Genomic DNA, 20455 nt, shown 5'->3' with positions numbered 1-20455 from the left:
GTGAGGGGGGGCCGGGGGGGGGGGGGGGGGGGGGACACACCTTTTTAGCGGATAACAGCGGCGTCTTAAGCATGATGCTGCATTACAAGCCACATTTTAAAATGTCACCTGGAAGACGACATTCCCTCAGGGAAGGGATCTTACTATACGACAAACGCCGGTATCGATTTGATACCAAATTAACTGTATCGCCATTGCTTATACCGTATTTCCTTGAACTGCCGCCAGGGCGCTAATTATTTTAAAACCTCTTCTCACTCCGGTGTTTACCAAAGGCATGCGGTAATTATTTCAAAACCTCCCTTCACTCTGGCACTTACCAAAGGCATGCGGTAAATTTAGGCCTGCGCTTATAAATTTGAGTGTGATGTAAGGATACCATCATGAAAAGCACATTTAATAAAAAACAACGTTATTATGGTCTTACCTTTACTTATAAATGAAGTCCATGCGCAGCTCCTTCTGATCAAAAGCATCGATAACTTGTTTATAGAAGTCTTCCTTATCTTTCTTCAGTTTTAAAAGTCTCTCTGTCTCGATGGATATCTTCCTTTATTACCTCCTGCTTTGATTGAAAGTCCAGTTTAGAAAACAGTTTTATTTTAGATATGTAATCCTCCATGTTAAAAGTACAAGCAAGAGGAAAAAATAAACACATGCAGCTCACTCTTGCTGCTTGTTGTCACTTCTTCTGCAGCCGAGTAGTCGCAAGAAGGATCACTAGCGCCCTCTACCACCAGGAGGCGGGAGTCATTTAATGACTCATATTTGACACACGCAGCTACGGTATATTAATAAAACATAGCTACTTACTGTTCTTTTTAGCATATTCAATAGGTTGGACCTTAAATCCTACTGAATAGCTCTTAATCTTCTTCCCTTTATGCGATTTCAAATGATTGAAATCAGCCTCCTCCATTTTGAAAATGATGACAGGTGAAGTGTCACTCGTGACGTGACGAGTTTGACCCGGTGGCAATTCTAGGCATATGCTAATTATTTTGCAAAACGAGTTGACTCGGCGGAAATTCTAGATATGTGCTAATAAAAATAATATTTTGCAAAAGGAGTTTGACCCGGCAGGCGCATACTATAAACCCGGCGGCAATTCAAGGAAATACGGTAAGTAGAGATGTCTGATGATGGCTTTTTTGCCGATATTCCGATATTGTCCAGCTCTTAATTACCGATACTGATATATACAGTGGTGAACACATTACTCTGCCTCATTTTGTTGTGATGCCCCGCTGGATGCATTAAACAATGTAACAAGGTTTTCAAAAATAAAAAAACTCAAGTAACGGAAAAAAGAAAATCCAACATGGCACTGCAATATTCATTATTGAAGTCACAGCGTGCATTTTTTTTTAACATGCCTCAAAACAGCAGCTTGGAATTTGGGACATGCTCTTCTTAGAGAGCATTTGGAGGCTGAGGTGAGGGGTTGATTAGAGTTAGTGCTGCAAGGGATTTGGGGTATTTGTTCTGTTGTGTTACGGTGTGGATGTTCTCCCGAAATGTGTTTGTCATTCTTGCTTGGTGTGGGTTGACAGTGTGGTGCATATTTGTAACAGTGTTAAAGTTGTTTATACGGCCACCCTCAGTGTGACCTGTATGGCTGTTGACCAAGTATGACTTGCATACACGTGTGTGTGTGTGTGTGTGTGTGTGTGTGTGTGTGTGTGTGTGTGTGTGTGTGTGTGTGTGTGTGTGTGTGTGTGTGTGTGTGTGTGTGTGAAAAGCCGTAGATTTTATGTGACTGGACCGGCAGGCAAAGGAAGTGGCGCTCTGTTCTCCTCCCTACATCTGTGTACACAGCGGCATTTTTTTAAAAGTCCTAAATTTTACTTTAATAAACCGATACCGATAATTTTGAAGTTGATACCAATAATTTCCGATATTACATTTTAAATCTGGCCCTGCGATGAGGTGGCGACTTGTCCAGGGTGTACCCCGCCTTCCGCTTGATTTGTAGCTATAATAGGCTCCAGCGCCCCCCGCGACCTCGGAGGGAATAAGCGGTAGAAAATGGATGGATGGATGGATGGCATTTTAAAGCATTTATCGGCCGTTAATATCAGACTGCTGATATTATCGGCCGATAATATCAGCAGTTTGATATTATCGGACATCTCGACTTTTATAAGTCAACAGTGCAAAGCAAAAAAATGCAAAGTGCTCCAAGCACTCATTCCCCAAGCTTGTGGACAATCTAAAGCAGTGTTTTTCAACCTTTTTGGAGCCAAGGCACATTTTCCGCATTGAAAAAATGTGGAGTCTCACCCACAGCAGAAATCACACAAAAAAAAAACGGTTGATAGTAAAAAGTTGTTGTCGTAATTGTTGGATCTGACTTCAAACCATAACAATGCATGCAATGTTGATTGTCATGTCATGTTGGGATGTAATTTGTGGATGCCATCTTTGCTCCGCGGTAAGTTTTTGCTGTCGTCCAGCATTCTGTTTTTTTTTTACTTTGCAGCCAGTTCACTTTTAGTTTCGTTCTGCATAGCCTTCCCTAAGCTTCAATGCCTTTTCTTAGCAGCACTCACCTTTTGTTTATTTTTGGTTTAAGCATTAGACACCTTTTTTACCTGCACCCTGCCCACCGCTGTTTCTGACATCTACAAAGCAATTAGCTACCTGCTGCCACCTACTGATATGGAAGAGTATTACACGGTTACTCTGCTGAGCTCTAGACAGCACCGACACTCAACAACAACACATCCCACAGACTAGAATTACTGCTTTGCAAACAATATTTTTAACCCAAATAGGAGAATTTAGATCATCTCCCACAGCACACCAGTGTGCCGCGGCACAGTGGTTGAAAAACACTGATCTAAAGAACTGTATTAAAAAGGCAGCGAAAAAAGCTAACATTTGAGAAAATAAAAATAGAAGACAAAACGGAAAAAAATATCGATCTCGTCAGTCAAGTATCCATCCGATACTGATACTGTTCATAGTGTGGATATCAGGGATTGATCCACCTGCCCCGATGTTCCACACGCTGAACAATTTACAAGCACAGACAAGAAATGTGCGGGGGCGGCTAATATATGGAAATATTTTGTTTTCCTGAGAGCACTACACACAGGAAAACAGCAACAAAACAGGAAGGGCCACCAAAATAAGAGTGCAAGATAAGAAGTAAAGCACTACACACAGGAAAACAGCAACACACTCAAAATGATACACCACGACCTGTTGGAGTTTCGTTTTTTAACCTTTTCTGCCTGTGGTGTGACTCTCGATGTTTTAATGGATAAAATGTGCCTTGCCTCAAAAAGGTTGAAAACCGCTGCTATAATTGACACATGTTCCTTTTAGCAACTGAGTCCAGTTCTTCACTAAAAATGTGCTGATCTAACATGCATGTAGCCTGATAAGATTGGCGTGGAGGTGAGAGGCGGCCCAGCAGGCGCTACATCTCCCAGTCCTATATCTCCAACAGAAGGCCTAATGAGTGGATGCGGAGGTATGCAGACATGAAAGGGTTAAAGGTGAGCAGCAGCAATCCTCAATGACCCCCTGAGTGAAAGTCAATTACTTCTGGTCTTGAACAGACCTCGGGGGGATGTGTCAGCCTCATTACAACCACTTCATGCCCACTGAGTCAGGAGCACTTCCACTTCCGTCAAAAGGCCGGCCGATTAGATTAGAATTAAAGCGTGATCTTTATCAGACTTCATCAGGACCCCAATGTGGCCCCAATGTGGCCCCAATGTGGCCCACTTTATGCAGCCTCACCTTGCATAAAGTGAAATAAAGCCAATAAAGTTAACCTCCATTCCGTAGATGAAAAGGAAGTAAATCCATCACACCTTAAATTTTAGGATCTTTAATACGTGAAATACAGTAAAGTAATAGAACTGGATGTACATATGTCGTGTGATATGTTAAGGAGGGTTCTAATCTTTTTATGGCTGTTAAGTAAAGACATGAACATCTGCTTGGATCTACGTTAGCATTCATTTTGAACTCACTGTCAACAAATATATATATATATATATATATATATATATATATATATATATATATATATATATATATATATATATATATATATATATATATATATATATGTGTATGTGTATGTATGTATGTATGTATGTATATGTTGGGACGACATGGCGCAGTGGGAGAGTGGCAGTGCGCTACCCGAGGGTCCCTGGTTCAAATCCCACCTAGTACCAACCTCGTCACGTCCGTTGTGTCCTGAGCAAGACACTTCACCCTTGCTCCTGATGGGTGCTGGTTGGCGCCTTGCATGGCAGCTCCCTCCATCAGTGTGTGAATGTGTGTGTGAATGGGTAAATGTGGAAGTAGTGTCAAAGCGCTTTGAGTACCTTTGAAGGTAGAAAAGCGCTATACAAGTACAACCCATTTATATACATATATATATGTATATATGTGTATATATATGTATGTATGTATATATGTGTATATGTATACTTATACATCTATATCTATATATACAGATAATGTGTGCGTGTGTATATATATATATATATATATATTATATATACCCATACATATATACATGTGTATGTATGTATACTTATACACATATACATGTGTGTGTATCTATATATACATATATAGATAGATGTACAATGTGTGTGTGTATATATATACATACATATATATATATTAATATATTATATGTATATGTACATATTATGTGTATAAATAAATATATATATATACATATATATATATATTTGTGTGTATATATATGTGTATGTATGTATGTCTTAGATTATCCAGAGAATAGTGCTCGATACCGTGGTAGAGCGCAATAAATGTATGTGTGGGAAAAGAAAAAATCACAAGACTACTTCATCTCTACAGAACTGTTTCATGAGGGGTTCCCTCAATCCCTCAAAAGTCTCCTGATGATTGAGGGAACCCCTCATGAAACAGTTCTGTAGAGATGAAGTAGTCTTGTGATTTTTTTCCCACACATACATATATATATATATATATATATATATATATATATATATATATATATATATATATATATATATATATATATATATATATATATATATATATATATATATATATATATATATATATATATATATATATATATATATATATATATATATATATATATATATATATATATATATATATATATATATATATATACATATATTGATTGATTGATTTTGACGGCCTAAAATCATCGACTTAGCTGACGTAAAGCTGATGTTGTGAGCACAGAACCTGCACTTCCGCCAGCGGATGGCGTCTTTTACTGCGCACAACGACGACGTCGCTCGCCCATCGATGAGAAGTAAATCAAATAAAAGTAGCAATTAAGTCACATTTGAAAATTATTCTAATGTGGTCTGGATGTAATGTGCAGATATCAGATTGGAAGCACCTGTGAGCGTTTGGACGAACAAAAAGAAGTCAGATCTTGGTGATTGGAGGGCAAAGTTAATGATGTGTGAAATGCAACACGCATCTTTCACGAGTAAACGACAGCCATAATAAAAAGTAAAAAACAAAAACATAAATCAGTGAAAACAGGTGTGCGAGTGCAAAACGTGAGACATTTGCGTGACATGAGGACAGGTGAAAATTAACGGGTAGTCATGGTAACAAAACAAACCAGGAAGTGCAAAAACAGGAACCGAGTGTCCAAAAAACCAAAGATGATCACACAGACATGACAGTGGTTTTGTTGGATCGGCCCTTTTACTGCCTTTGCAAACAATCAAGGTACATGAATAAACATTTACAAAGTCTTACTGTGCAAATAACTCATTTGCGTCCTTTAGTCCAGTGCGGCTAATGTATGGGAAATATTTGTTTTCTTTTCAAATCTAGTGGGAGTGGCTTATTTATAGGTGCACTTTATAGTCAGGAAAACATGGTAATTCAGTCAGATCAAGGTGTGCTCTCTGGTGTGATATGACGTGTTCAAATTGTTGATATATTCCATGCATTATCCATCCATCCATCTTCTTCCGCTGATCCGAGGTCTGGCCGTGGGGGCAGCAGCCTAAGCAGGGAAGCCCAGACTTTCCTCTCCCCAGCCACTTGGTCCAGCTCTTCCCGGGGATCCCGAGGCGTTCCCAGGCCAGTCGGGAGACATAGTCTTCCCAACGTGTCCTGGGTCTTCCCCATGGCCTCTTATCGGTTGGACTGCAGTAAACAACTTCCTAGGGAGGCGTTCGGGTGGCATCCTGACCAGACGGCCGAACCACCTCATCTGGCTCCTCTCCATGTGGAGGAGAAGCGGCTTTACTTTGAGTTCCTCCCGGATGGCAGAGCTTCTCACCCTATCTCTAAGGGAGAGACCCACCACCCGGCGGAGGAAACTCATTTTGTCCTTTCGGTCAAAACTCAAAGCTCAAGACCATAGGTGAGGATGGGAACGTAGATGGACCGGTAAATTGAGAGCTTTGCCTTCCGGCTCAGCTCCTTCTTCACCACAACAGATCGATGCAGCGTCCGCATTACTGAAGACGCCGCACCGATCCCTCACAATCCACTCTGGCCTCACTCGTGGACAAGACTCCGAGGTACTTGAACTCCTCCATTTGGGGCAGGGTCTCCTCCCCAACCCAGAGATGGCACTCCACCCTTTTCCAGGGGCGAGAACCATTGACTCGGACTTGGAGGTGCTGATTCTCATCCCGGGCGCTTCACACTCGGCTGCGAACCGATCCAGTGAGAGCTGAAGATCTTGGCCAGATGAAGCCATCAGGACCACATCATCTGCAACAAGCAGAGACCTAATCCTGTGGCCACCAAACCGGATCCTCTCAACGGCCTTAATGCGCCTAGAAATTCTGTCCATAAAAGTTCTGAACAGAATCTGAGATTTCATGCATTGGTACGTTTAAAATGGTTTGCTGCCAGTCGAGTGGAATGTGTGTTCGTGTTCAGGGAGCTGGCGTGCTTGCTGTCAATCACAGTCCAACTGGAACAAAGACACGTTATTGTCTTGTGATTCCTGCGCTTATCAAACCTGATTTCAGCGCCGACGGGCATGTGCTGAACGCCGCTGTTCCCTCACAGCGCCTTGAACAGCTCCAGGCATGTTTCTGGGAGCCAGAAAGGCTCAGCTGCAGAAGGCAGGTCTTAATAATCCGACACATTTACAGACGCACGCCTTTGTTTCTGTTTCTCGCTGGGCTTTAAAACAAAAGCTGACGTTGACAACGTGTGTTAGGCCTTCTGTTTTCCGTAAGATCAGCATGGTATGTCACCAGGTGTTGGGGCAACACAGCAATGAGAAGGAGACAAGGTTTTACGGAAGGCCGCATTTTAATTGTCCCTTTCAGTCAGTGCGTCCTTTCACTATGCTAATGCTTCACCTCTTGGAACTGTTGGGTTGTGGGTCAAACTTCCCTAATGGGCAGATCAGGACAGCCTGTCCAACAGTTTTATCAGCGGTCTTAGCTGGATGTGTATTAGCCTCACAGAGAGTGTCATCCCACCCCTATTAAAAAAACGGGGGATGGGTTTCAGTATTTGAACCCCTGCTGGAAAATGTAACCCCTGACCAAGACACGAACTGTCCTGGACTTTAACGGTAGGTTCATTTCAACCTGATATCCACACATCTATCAAAAAAGAGCCTTTAATCCAAGTTGACCTATGAAGGTTCTCATCTATCAAGGTGGTTGTCATCTTAGGGCCTTGAATCGTCCACCAACTGGTCTGCTTGGTTTGTCTTGGAAGACATTTCACCTCTCATCTGAGTAGACTTCATCAGTACATGATCATAGACTCAGATTGTTACATCTAGTCTTACACTTAGTTTGTTTCATCTAGTCTTAGACTCAGATTGTTTCATCTAGTCTTAGACTTAGATTGTTACATCTAGTCTTAGACTCAGATTGTTACATCTAGTCTTGGACTTAGATTGTTTCATCTAGTCTTCGACTTAGATTGGTCACATCTCGTCTTAGACCTAGATTGTTACATCTATTCTTGGACTTAGATTGTTACATCTTATCTTGGACTTATATTATTGCATCTAGTCTTGGACTTAAATTGTTACATTTAGTTTTAGAATTAGATTGTTTCATCTAGTCTTGGACTTAGATTGTTACATCTAGTTTTAGACTTAGATTGTTACATCTAGTTTTAGACTTAGATTGGTCACATCTAGTCTTAGACTTAGATTGGTCACATCTAGTCTTAGACTTAGATTGGTCACATCTAGTCTTAGACTTAGATTGGTCACATCTAGTCTTAGACTTAGATTGGTCACATCTAGTCTTAGACTTAGATTGGTCACATCTAATCTTGGATTTAGGTTGTTACATCTAGTCTTGGACTTAGTTTGTTACATCTAGTCTTGGACTTAGATTGTTACATCTAGTCTGGGACTTGGATTGTTACATCTAGTTTTAGACTTACATTGGTCACATCTAGTCTTAGATTGGTCACATCTAATGGCCCTGCGATGAGGTGGCAACTTGTCCAGGTTGTAACCCCACCTTCAGCCTGATTGTAGCTGAGATAGGCACCAGCGCCCCCCGCGACCCATAAGGGAATAAGCGGTAGAAAAATGGATGGATGATCACATCTAGTCTTGGACTTAGATTGGTCACATCTAGTCGTAGACTTAGATTGGTCACATCTAGTCGTAGACTTAGATTGGTCACATCTAGGCATAGACTTAGATTGGTCACATATAGTCGTAGACTTAGATTGGTCACATCCAGTCTTAGACTTAGATTGGTCACATCTAGTTTTAGACTGTTCACATCTAGTCTTAGACTTTGATTGTTACATCTAGTCTTGGACTTCGATTGGTCACATCTAGTCTTAGATTTAGATTTTTACATCTAGTCTTAGACTTAAATTTTTTCCCACTCCAGACTGGGCTCTCTTAGGAGGCCAGTCTAGATTGTACTTTTTTTTTACTCATCCTTTCCCAGTGTTTACCTTTTCCCCATCTTTTATGGGGCGCCTTGTGGCGACCCATCATCGTTCCTGTTCTGTAACCCTGTGCACTCTATGTCTAATCTTGAATGGGTTTGTACTGTAAACAAAGTTTTGTTGTACTTGTGCAATGACAATAAAGACCCATCCTATCCTAAGCTAGATTGGTCACATCTAGTCCAACAGTAGGTACCAAACCTCCAAATATTTATACTCCAAAAACCAGGAGGGTGTGCCTGGGCAAGGATGGTTTTGCCCTATTGTAGTGACGGTGAGGCTGGACGGATAGTTCAAAAGAGGAAACTATGTCAAGGTTGAAAAACTATCCCTGAACAGAGGTGGTGGTCTGCAACACCACCTGTTCGCATATACAACACCGTCCTTTCAACCATTCCTAAAAGATTCTGCAACTTAGCCGCTAACAAATAACAGGAGTTAGAAACATTCTGCTCCCAGAAGGTGACCAGACTGCCATTTGTGACTTTTGTTTGAAACTGAATGGAACGTTTCCGTGGGGGATTCCGACTATTTTGGACTGATAGTAGTCGATCCAAAGCGAAGGTTCTGCCACACAATACCTCAATGCTACCGAGGCAAAATTGCACTTCAACGACTGTTGTTGGCTTTGACAGTTAAGATTGTTTGTTTGCATCAAAACAGTTGTTCTTTCTCACTTCCTTAGGGCAAAACCATCCTTGACTAGGCACACCATCCTGGTTTTTGGAGTATAAATATGTGGGGTTTTGTTTGGCACCTACCGTTGGACTTGATATGACCAATCTAAGTCTATGACTAGGTCTGACCAATCTAAATCTAAGATTTGATCCGACCACTCTAAGGCTAAGACTAGAAGTGACCAATTTAGGTCCAACACTAAATCTGAACAATCTCAGTCTATGACTAGTAGGTCTGACCAATCTAAATCTAAGACTTGATCAGACCAATCTAAATCTAAGACTTGATCCGACCAATATAAGTCTAAAACGAGATGTTTGGAAATAGACATCAATATGATATTAATACATATGCATATATTAATAAATATACAAATACAAATGTGATATACATTTGTATATCATTGTATATTTATTTATTTATTCATCATATACAAATACATGATTTTTATAAATAAATGTGGATTTGTAAATATATTTTTGAGATCTGAATATAAATATGCTTGATTTTGAATTTGTATTTGTATTGAATTTGCATTTGTGGTCGATTTGTGGTTTTGCTTTTGTGTCGATGAGACATTCCTCCCACAAACCACATTTACAAATAAATGTGACCTACACACTCCCCTGAACAACCAGCAGAGGGCACTGCAGCCAGAGCGGTCTGGGTCACAGAGCATTATATGCAAAATGCCCTGTTCTCTGCACAAAAACGATTTTTTTTAGGTAAAAATTTAATAAATCGATTTAAACTTTGGATGGATCCATCCATTTTCTACCGCTTATTCCCTTTCGGGGTCGCGGGGGGCGCTGGCGCCTATCTCAGTTACAATCGGGCGGAAGGCGGTGTACACCCTGGACAAGTCGCCACCTCATCGCAGGGCCAACACAGATAGACAGACAACATTCACACACTAGGGACCATTTAGTGTTGCCAATCAACCTATCCCCAGGTGCATGTCTTTGGAGGTGGGAGGGGCCTATCCCCAGGTGCATGTCTTTGGAGGTGGGAGGGGCCTATCCCCAGGTGCATGTCTTTGGAGGTGGGAGGAAGCCGGAGTACCCGGAGGGAATCCACGCATTCACGGGGAGAACATGCAAACTCCACACAGAAAGATCCCGAGCCTGGATTTGAACCCAGGACTGCAGGACCTTCGTATTGTGAGGCAGACGCACTAACCCCTCTGCCACCGTGAAGCCACTTTGGATAGAATCGTTCTAAAATACAGACATCGTCCATGAATTGTATACCAATCAAATCATTGTTCAAAGGAATCCCTATTGACAACATTGAGGGCTCTGTGTATAGGTTTTCCAAAAAGTTTCCAAATGTCCCCAAAGCTGACTTTCCAGCCAAAACCTTCAATGACCTCTGACCAGGTCCACTGCTGATCTTAGTTTTTGGTCTTGAATTGTATCAAAGTAGCAGAAAACTACAGGACTTGACTTAATCTACTGTTGTTTTCTGCTTCTTCCAGACCGCATACTGGCTGTCTTGTCAAGGCCATGGGCAGCAAAACCTTGCCAGCTCCAGTCCCTCTCCACCCATCTCTCCAGCTGTCTGATTACTCCCTTCTGCAGAGCTCCACGGGGATCCAGCTGCCAGCAGACCACTTCCACAGCATCTACAGCTTTAGTGCCCTGCATGCTATCCAGCTCCACCAATGGAGCCCTGGTTTCTTTCCCGTGGCGCTGCCTCGTTGCACCATGTCAAAGTTGCCGGCCCACTTCTCCTCCGTGGCCTCCATTCCTATCTTCCCCTACCTCCTGCAGCCCAAGCAGGACTCAGCAGGGCTGCTGCAAAGCTTGAAGAAGAAGCCTCGCTTCGACTTTGCCAACCTCGCCACGGCAGCCACCCAGGAAGATCATCTGAAAGCAGAGGACCTGAGCATGGCAGGTGTTGCCGCCGCCGCCGCAGCCGCTTCGTCCCACCACCCCAGTTCACCTGGGTGCCTTCTGGATGTGGCCAAGTTCTCCTCTCCGGAGCGCAAGTCCACTCGAGGCCGGCTACCCTCCAAGACCAAAAAGGAGTTTGTTTGCAAGTTCTGCGGCCGCCATTTTACAAAATCCTACAACCTGTTGATCCACGAGAGGACGCACACGGACGAGAGGCCGTACACCTGTGATATCTGCCACAAAGCCTTCAGAAGGCAGGACCACCTCCGAGACCACAGGTGAGAACTTGGCTTTGCCGCAATATTTTGAGCTTATTTTTCCTTAACTAATTCGCAATGCCGGTTCATAGCTGGAGAGGAATGCAGAGCCTCAAACTTCAGTCCTTACAACTTTCTCAGCATCTCCTGCTTTTTGCGTAACACAGATACAAAAAATCGACAAAACATTTATAAAGCGCTGACATAGATCCTTGCGATTGGTATAGAATGTCAATTTTCTTGCGACATTATCTTGCAAGGCTAAACATTTATTTGTCATAGCTCGGTGAGAGAGGGGTTCGTGCGTGTGCCTCACAATACAAGGGTCCTGGGTTCGTTCCTGGGCTCAGGATCTTTCTGTGTGGAGTTTGCATGGCTTCCCCGTGACTGCGTGGGTTCGACTCCGGCTTCCTCCCACCTCCAAAGACATGCACCTGGGGATAGGCCCCTCCCACCTCCAAAGACATGCACCTGGGGATAGGTTGATTGGCAACACTAAATGGTCCCTAGTGTGTGAATGTGAGTGTGAATGTTTCCCGCCTCTCTGTGTTAACCCTGCGATGAGGTGGCGACTTGTCCAGGGTGTACGCCGCCTTCCTCTTGAATGCAGCTGAGATAGGCTCCAGCACCCCCTGCCATCCCGTAAGGGACAAATGGTAGAAGATGGATGGATGGATGGATTTTTTGGGGATAGTGTTTCACACCAATTTGCACCATGACTAGGGAAGGTTGTTTGGCTTCAAAGACAGGACCAGCTCAATTGTCCACAGGCAATGTGTCAGAAAACAGCCACAAATGAGGCTTGGGGAAAGAACTGAGCAAAAGCTAGGACTCGAGAATGTATCTGCAAATAAAAGGTGCAGTAAGTGGAGGACAAGAATGGTAGAGGCCAAGATGAAAGTTAACGTTTTGTTGCCGGCCGGAGTCACTGTGCTTTTAGACGGCCTTTTGTCGGGAACTGGGTGTCTTGTTGCTTTGTTAAGGGATCTTAAAGGGAAAACAAAAAGGGCTCCACCGTTAATCAACATCCATCCATCCTTTTTCTACCGCTTGTCCCTTTCGCGGTTGCAGGGGCTGCTGGAGACTACCTCAGCTGCATTCGGGCGGAACATCAAGGTTTTAATTAGTGCGATAAATAACCGCAAGAGTCTCTTTATTTTCTTCTCCACCGTCACCGCCATTTGAGCGACAGACATGTTCGCCAATCAGAATTTATTTTGCCTTTCCGTTTCTTTAAACGACGTCCCACTCCCAGCATCACTCTCAGCACCTGCACGTGTTTGACTGAACGCAGTGAGCACTCTTTTCAGTCATCCACAATCTTTGTCCCAGTGGGCGGAGAGAGAGGCGCCAGCTTTACACACACACGCACACACACACACACACACACACACACACACACACACACACACAGGAAGGACAAGAGAGCCTCCTTACTGGTGAGTCGCCAGTGAGAAGTGTCGCACAGTAACACAATTATGATGACAAAGCCAAATGTCCCATGGTGGGAATATTTCAGCTTCATCTTGGATGGGCAATATACGCCCATCAACACGGATGATCGAGCAAGTATGACGTGATATCAATAAACTAAAAGACGACATTTAAAATTGTATTGTTTTTTATTTATTTAAGGTACATTTTTGATTACATAAATTTGTATAATTTTGTTTTAATGTTTGTATGTTTGTTTAGTTATCAGTATAATAACTTTTTATCAGATTAAAAAAGTTATTCATATCGTTTTAAATTGTTACTTGCGTTATATATTAGGGTTACATGACAATATAAACACTAAATATGTGTGTGTGTGTGTGTGTATAATATATATATATATATATATATATATATATATATATATATATATATATATATAATATATCAGGGGTCGGCAACCCGCAGCTGCGGAGCGGCATGCGGCTCTTTGGCCACTCTGATGTGGCTCAGCTGCACAATCGCCGACCCCCCTGATTGTTACGTGGTGATTCCGGTTCTCGGAACCTCTTCCGGACCTCACCCGGGGTCATCATTCTTCGATTTTCACTCGGACAACAATATTGAGGGCGTGCCGTGATGGCTTCACTTTTAGTGCCCTCTACATTTTGAGGCGTTTCACAAATTAAAGAAGACAATGGGAGCCACAACCATTCTTGCGAATATCTGCTTGTGGTCACCCATATAACAGTAATAAAGGCGTGCTATGAGGCCATTGCCTTTGACACCTTCTACAACATGTACAGACATCTTGTCAGTCCAGTCACATGTTGTATGTGGCTTCTGCAGATACACGACTGCAAGGCATACTGGGTGACACAGAGTACACTGAAGGTTGTGATATATCAATCAATCAATCAATGTTTACTTATATAGCCCTAAATCACTAGTGTCTCAACAACTTTAACACTCTTACTAATATGCACCACACTGTGAAGCCACACCAAACAAGAATTACAAACACATTTCGGGAGAACATCCTCACAGTAACACATTATAAACGCAACATAATAATTACCCAGAATGCCATGCATCCATGACCCATTTCAGACCCCCGTGCCCCAAACCCCGCCCACCTCAACCGACGCATGGAAGGGGGGTGGGGAGCGGGTTTTGGTGCTAGCGGGGGGGTGTAATATAGCCTAAAAGAGTCATGGATGCATAGCATTCTGTGTAATTATTATGTTGTGTCTATAATGTGTTACAGTGCGGATGTTCTCCAGAAATGCGTTTGTCATTCTTGTTTGGTGTGGCTTCACAGTGTGGTGCATATTAGTAAGAGTGTTAAAGTTGTTTATATCACAACCATCAGTGTACTCTGTACCACCAAGTATGCCTTGCAGTCGTGTATCTGCAGAAGCCACGTACAACATGTGACTGGACTGACAAGATGTCTGTACATGTACATGTACATGTTGTACATGTTGTACATGTTGTAGAAGGTGTCAACATGTGACTGGACTGACAAGATGTCTCTACATGTTGTAAAAGGTGTGTTTTTTTTTTTTTTTTTCCCCCTTGGCCTCAGTCTGCACCCCCACTCCAGGGCCTAGGCTAAGACCGATTTTTTAATTTTATTTTAAATGATAAATGATAAATGGGTTGTACTTGTATAGCGCTTTTCTACCTTCAAGGTACTCAAAGCGCTTTGACACTACTTCCACATTCACACACACATTCACACACTGATGGAGGGAGCTGCCATGCAAGGCGCCAACCAGCACCCATCAGGAGCAAGGGTGAAGTGTCTTGCTCAGGACACAACGGACGTGACGAGGTTGGTACTAGGTGGGATTTGAACCAGGGACCCTCGGGTTGCGCACGGCCACTCTTCCACTGCGCCACGCCGTCCCTTTTAATCTTCTATTTTTTTCTCCCCCCCACCCCCTTGTTTACCTGTATGTCATCTTTTTTGTAAGGGGCGCTGGAAGCCGGCAGACCCGTCAGCGATCCTGTTCTGTCTCCCTGTAATGTTTGTCTGATCTTGAATGGGATTGTGCTTAAAATTGTAATTTTCCTGAAGGAACTCTCCTGACGGAATAAATAAAGTACTATCTATCTATCTATCTATCTATCTATCTATCTATCTATCTATCTATCTATCTATAAAGGCAATGACTTCATAGCACGCCCTTATTACTGTTATATGGGTGACCGCCAGCAGATATTCACGAGAATGACGAGAATGATTGCGGCTCCCGTTGTCTTCTTTAATTTGTGAAATGCGTCAACATGGCTCTTTGAGTGGTAAATATATATATATATATATATATATATATATATATATATATATATATATATATATATATATATATATATATATATATATAATGTGTGGAAGAATATGATTACTGACTGACGGTCTAAAATTAAAATGTATTATCAGTTGTATGCATTTCTATGTGTAAATGCAATTATCTCAACACCATGCAGAGTGGAACAATACAAACTAAAGATCAGAGTGACACAATCTCTCTGATTAATTATTGTATCTGAAGTATTTAACAGCAAAAATAATATCTGTGCTGCATGACAGTGTTTATCCAAACTCAACTTGTAACGTTCAGTAGTTTTTTTAACAACAATGGGAGACCGGGCTTTCCGCTCTGCCGCTCCCAGTCTCTCCCTGACCACATGAGGGTACATCAGACTGTGAATGCTTTTAAAAAAGGCTTAAAATCCCTTCTTTTTTTTAAAACAAAAAGCCTTTTTTATATATATGCGTACTAGTTCCAGCTATTAGGCTTTATTTTTATTATCTTTTTATTTAATTTAATTTTTTTATTAATACACTGTAGCACTTTGAGGTTGTTTGCTCAATATAAAGTGCTTTTTACAAACACAAATCTATTATTATTGTTTTTAAGTTGGGAGTGCTACTGAGACATATACTATGTGGTAAAAACTAAACGGTACTGTTCAGTTGTAAAGATCAATAGGACGATCCGGTTCATAATCACCTTCCAACATTGCAGTGGATACTTTTGCATTGAACAGTGTCAGTACAGAGGGTGTAGGCTAGTATGTCACTTCTCCTTTAACTTCATCTAGTGTGGGTCCGTCATGAGTGGATGCCGAACGTAGCTACTGTAAATTGCAGACTATAAGCAGCACTTTTTTTCCTACACTTTCAACCCTGTGGTCTTTATAACAATGCGGCTGATTCATGGATATTTGTTTGCTGACCGCCGTAATGCAAGTAGTTTTCAAAATAAACCTTTTGGACGAGTTCGCTCACTGCAGGTTCTTCCATTTAGTGCTTTCAACCGAGAGTAGCAGTGCTGTTCCTCTAGCCGTCTATAACGTTTCTACTTGTATGGATTCGTAATTCATCGCTCCAAGCAAGGGTGGTCAGTTTTACAATATAACTAAAACCGTTTATACTTACTAAAGCGTCCCATGTGTGACGCCTGTAGGAGTGTTTTCATGCTTATTTGTACGTGCCGTCGTAATGTAATCAAGCTAGCGTCGTTAGCATTAGCTAATATGCTAACACATTGCTATTGTTAACTTACTGTACAACTGCATTATTTTTGTATTTTTCCCCTTTCACAAATTCCTCAGTAAATTCACCAAGACGTCACTGTGGAGTTATTGAGTCTGTTTAGCAGATTGATTGAAACTTTTATTAGTAGATTACACAGTACAGTACATATTCCGTACAATTGACCACAAAATAGTAACACCCAGATAAGTTTTTCAATTTATTTAAGTCGGGGTCCACGTGAATCAAGTCATGGTGTAGATGATTGGATGGGTCTATGACGATGACTTCTGTTTTGTTTGATCAGCCGTTTTACTGCCTTGTTACAGACACCGTATGGAAACTGTTACGGTACAATTAAGGTAAATAAACATTGAAAGAATATTTCTGAATAAATAACAACTTTTTCAACGTATATTTTGTAAAAAAGGCTCAAACTATATTTGTTTTATAACCATGTTTTTAATTGTTTATTGTATGTTTTCACAAGCTCGGAAGAGATAGTAATAGTAATGACAATAATAATAAATAAACTAAATAAAGAAAAAAAAAACGGGGACCTCAGACAGATGTCGACTTAGCTGCATTCTGAATGGCCTGAGAGAGATTTAACAACCAACAAGCACACAAAAGGCTCATCAACCACTCACAACCCGGACTATGTCTTGAAGACTTATGAACTCTACTCCCGATCCCTGTCCAGCTAGCCTCAGATGGGGTCCCGAGGCTGTATCTTGAAAGTAAACAAACAAAAGTGTTGTATCCGCGTGACTGTGAGGGTTGAAGACGTAGCGAGACTCGAAGCCACGTCCAAATCCGAGGGCCGTATTTTCAACACTCCGTCATGGCACTACTTTCTCAGGGTCAAGGGGGAGGGCTGAGGCTGAACAGTTCCATTGCCAGCAAAACAGGCCCAGAGCATAATGCCACCACCATGCTTGACGGTAGGCATGGTGTGCTGGGATTCACCTTTTCTCCTCCAAACATATTGCTGGGTGTTGTGGCCAAACAGCTCCATTTTTGTTCCTTCTGACATCACATGGACAAAGACAAGACCTTCTGGAGGAAAGTTATGTGGTCAGATGAAACGAAATGGAGCTGTTTGGCCACAATACCCAGCAATATGTTTATGGGAGAAAAGGTGAGGCCTTTCATCCCAGGAACACCAGGCCTACCGTCAAGCATGGTGGTGGTAGTATTATGCTCTGGGCCTGTTTTGCTGCCAATGGAACTGCTGCTTTAAATGGGACGATGAAAAAGGAGGATTAGCTCCAAATTTGTTAACACTTGGACTATGAGGTGGTTGTGAACTTGGACCGGAGATGGCATGAAGGTAAAGACAGCTTCTATTTTCTAACACTAACTACAAAAAAAGGAATAAACAAAAGGCGCTCACAAGGAGGTAAAAACACTTGGCTATGAAACAAAACTCGCACTAAGGCAAAACTATGAACAGAAAACAAAAACTTGCACTGTGGCATAAATAACGAGAAAACTTACTTGGAACGGAACGAGAACAGGACATGGATCATTGGCATGGATTACAAGGTGCGTAGCAGGTGATGGAGGGTGATGTTGCCAGGGTGAACAACAGAAACAGACAGGCTTAAATAATACTGTGGTGATTAGTGAAAACAGGTGTGAGACATGAGGACAGGTGAAAACTAATGGGTAGTCATGGTGATAAAACAAACCAGGAAGTGCAAAAACAGGAACTGAGTGGCCTAAAAACAAACAGAACATGACTAAAACAAAACATGATTACATAGACATGACAAAATTGTTCAGGACAAGCTAAAGTCATCAGGGGGGAGCTTGGGTCTTGGGCACAGTTGGGTGTTCCAACAGGACAAACACACCTCAAAAGTGGTAAAGGAATGGCTAAATCAGGCAAGAATGAAGGTTTTAGAATGGTCTTCCCAAAGTCCTGACTTAAAGGCGTGGACAATGCTGAAGAAACAAGTGTATGTACACCTTTGATTGTGACTGTACGTACAAATAATGATATACTGTGTGTGCTTTTCATAATACATTTATTTGATTACAAAGTGACTTTAATTTGTAATCCAGAGAATGAGAACTGTGTTGTGGGTAGTGGGTAGTGCCATAACTAACCTGTGTGGGTAGTGGGTAGTGCCAGAACTAACCTGTGTGGGTAGTGGGTAGTGCCAGAACTAACCTGTGTGGGTAGTGGGTAGTGCCAGAACTAACCTGTGTGGGTAGTGGGTAGTGCCAGAACTAACCTGTGTGGGTAGTGGGTAGTGCCAGAACTAACCTGTGTGGGTAGTGGGTAGTGCCAGAACTAACCTGTGTGGGTAGTGGGTAGTGCCAGAACTAACCTGTGTGGGTAGTGGGTAGTGCCAGAACTAACCTGTGTGGGTAGTGGGTAGTGCCAGAACTAACCTGTGTGGGTAGTGGGTAGTGCCAGAACTAATCTGTGTGGGTAGTGGGTAGTGCCAGAACTAACCTGTGTGGGTAGTGGGTAGTGCCAGAACTAACCTGTGTGGGTAGTGGGTAGTGCCAGAACTAACCTGTGTGGGTAGTGGGTAGTGCCAGAACTAATCTGTGTGGGTAGTGGGTAGTGCCAGAACTAACCTGTGTGGGTAGTGGGTAGTGCCAGAACTAACCTGTGTGGGTAGTGGGTAGTGCCAGAACTAACCTGTGTGGGTAGTGGGTAGTGCCAGAACTAACCTGTGTGGGTAGTGGGTAGTGCCAGAACTAATCTGTGTGGGTAGTGGGTAGTGCCAGAACTAACCTGTGTGGGTAGTGGGTAGTGCCAGAACTAACCTGTGTGGGTAGTGGGTAGTGCCAGAACTAACCTGTGTGGGTGGTGGGTAGTGCCAGAACTAACCTGTGTGGGTAGTGGGTAGTGCCAGAACTAACCTGTGTGGGTAGTGGGGAGTGCCAGAACTAACCTGTGTGGGTAGTGGGTAGTGCCAGAACTAATCTGTGTGGGTAGTGGGTAGTGCCAGAACTAACCTGTGTGGGTAGTGGGTAGTGCCAGAACTAATCTGTGTGGGTAGTGGGTAGTGCCAGAACTAACCTGTGTGGGTAGTGGGTAGTGCCAGAACTAACCTGTGTGTCCATGTGTTCCACGGTGCAGGTACATCCATTCCAAAGAAAAGCCCTTCAAGTGCCAGGAGTGCGGGAAAGGCTTCTGTCAGTCCAGAACTCTGGCGGTCCACAAAACATTACATGTGCAGCTGAAGGAAATGAAGCCCGCCAAGGTGAAGTGATCCCTTCCCTCCCAGGAAAGGAGACGAGGACACTGGATGTTTACCAAAGACAACAATCTCCCACAAAGCAAGCGTGGTGGAGGACCTTCCAAAGTCTTCCACCTTGGATGGAACGCTGCTCAAGGAAGAACCAGATCTTCAAGAGGAGATAGTCATTCCCCGGCCAGTGAGTATGTCAGCAGGAATGTGAAATGGACTTTAGCAGCAACAGAACCAAAGAATCAGGTGGCCTGGTCCAAATACCACATTGCACAGACTCTGGACTTGGGACTTTTGAACCGTGCAAGCAAATGGTGTGCCGGCCCTCGCACCAAAGACAACTTTGTCAGGCCTCGCTCACATTCCAATGTTACTTTTCTACAAATGCATCATAACATCAAATGTATTTTTGCACTTTAATCTGATTTTTGATTATAACATGTATCACTGGATTTTACAAACCTATTTTCAAAATGAATAATCATTTCTAAATAAACTATTTTACTGTAA

General features: G+C 42.6%; 1 protein-coding gene across 1 annotated transcript in view; it reads left to right on the top strand.

Moving 5' to 3' along the window:
- osr1 (odd-skipped related transcription factor 1) overlaps window positions 1-20455 on the top strand; it is a 24950-nt gene extending 4495 nt beyond the window's left edge. The window contains exons 2-3 of the mRNA XM_061886041.1: window positions 11078-11773; window positions 19834-20455. Coding sequence (XP_061742025.1) covers window positions 11106-11773; window positions 19834-19966 — 801 coding nt within the window. The 5' untranslated portion in view covers window positions 11078-11105 and the 3' untranslated portion in view covers window positions 19967-20455. The remainder of the gene's footprint in view (window positions 1-11077; window positions 11774-19833) is intronic.

Source organism: Nerophis ophidion, linkage group LG24 (assembly GCF_033978795.1).
Source record: "Nerophis ophidion isolate RoL-2023_Sa linkage group LG24, RoL_Noph_v1.0, whole genome shotgun sequence".
Taxonomy (NCBI): domain Eukaryota; kingdom Metazoa; phylum Chordata; class Actinopteri; order Syngnathiformes; family Syngnathidae; genus Nerophis; species Nerophis ophidion.
Note: the sequence above shows the minus strand (reverse complement) of the source record. Positions and strands in the feature narration are given on the sequence as shown.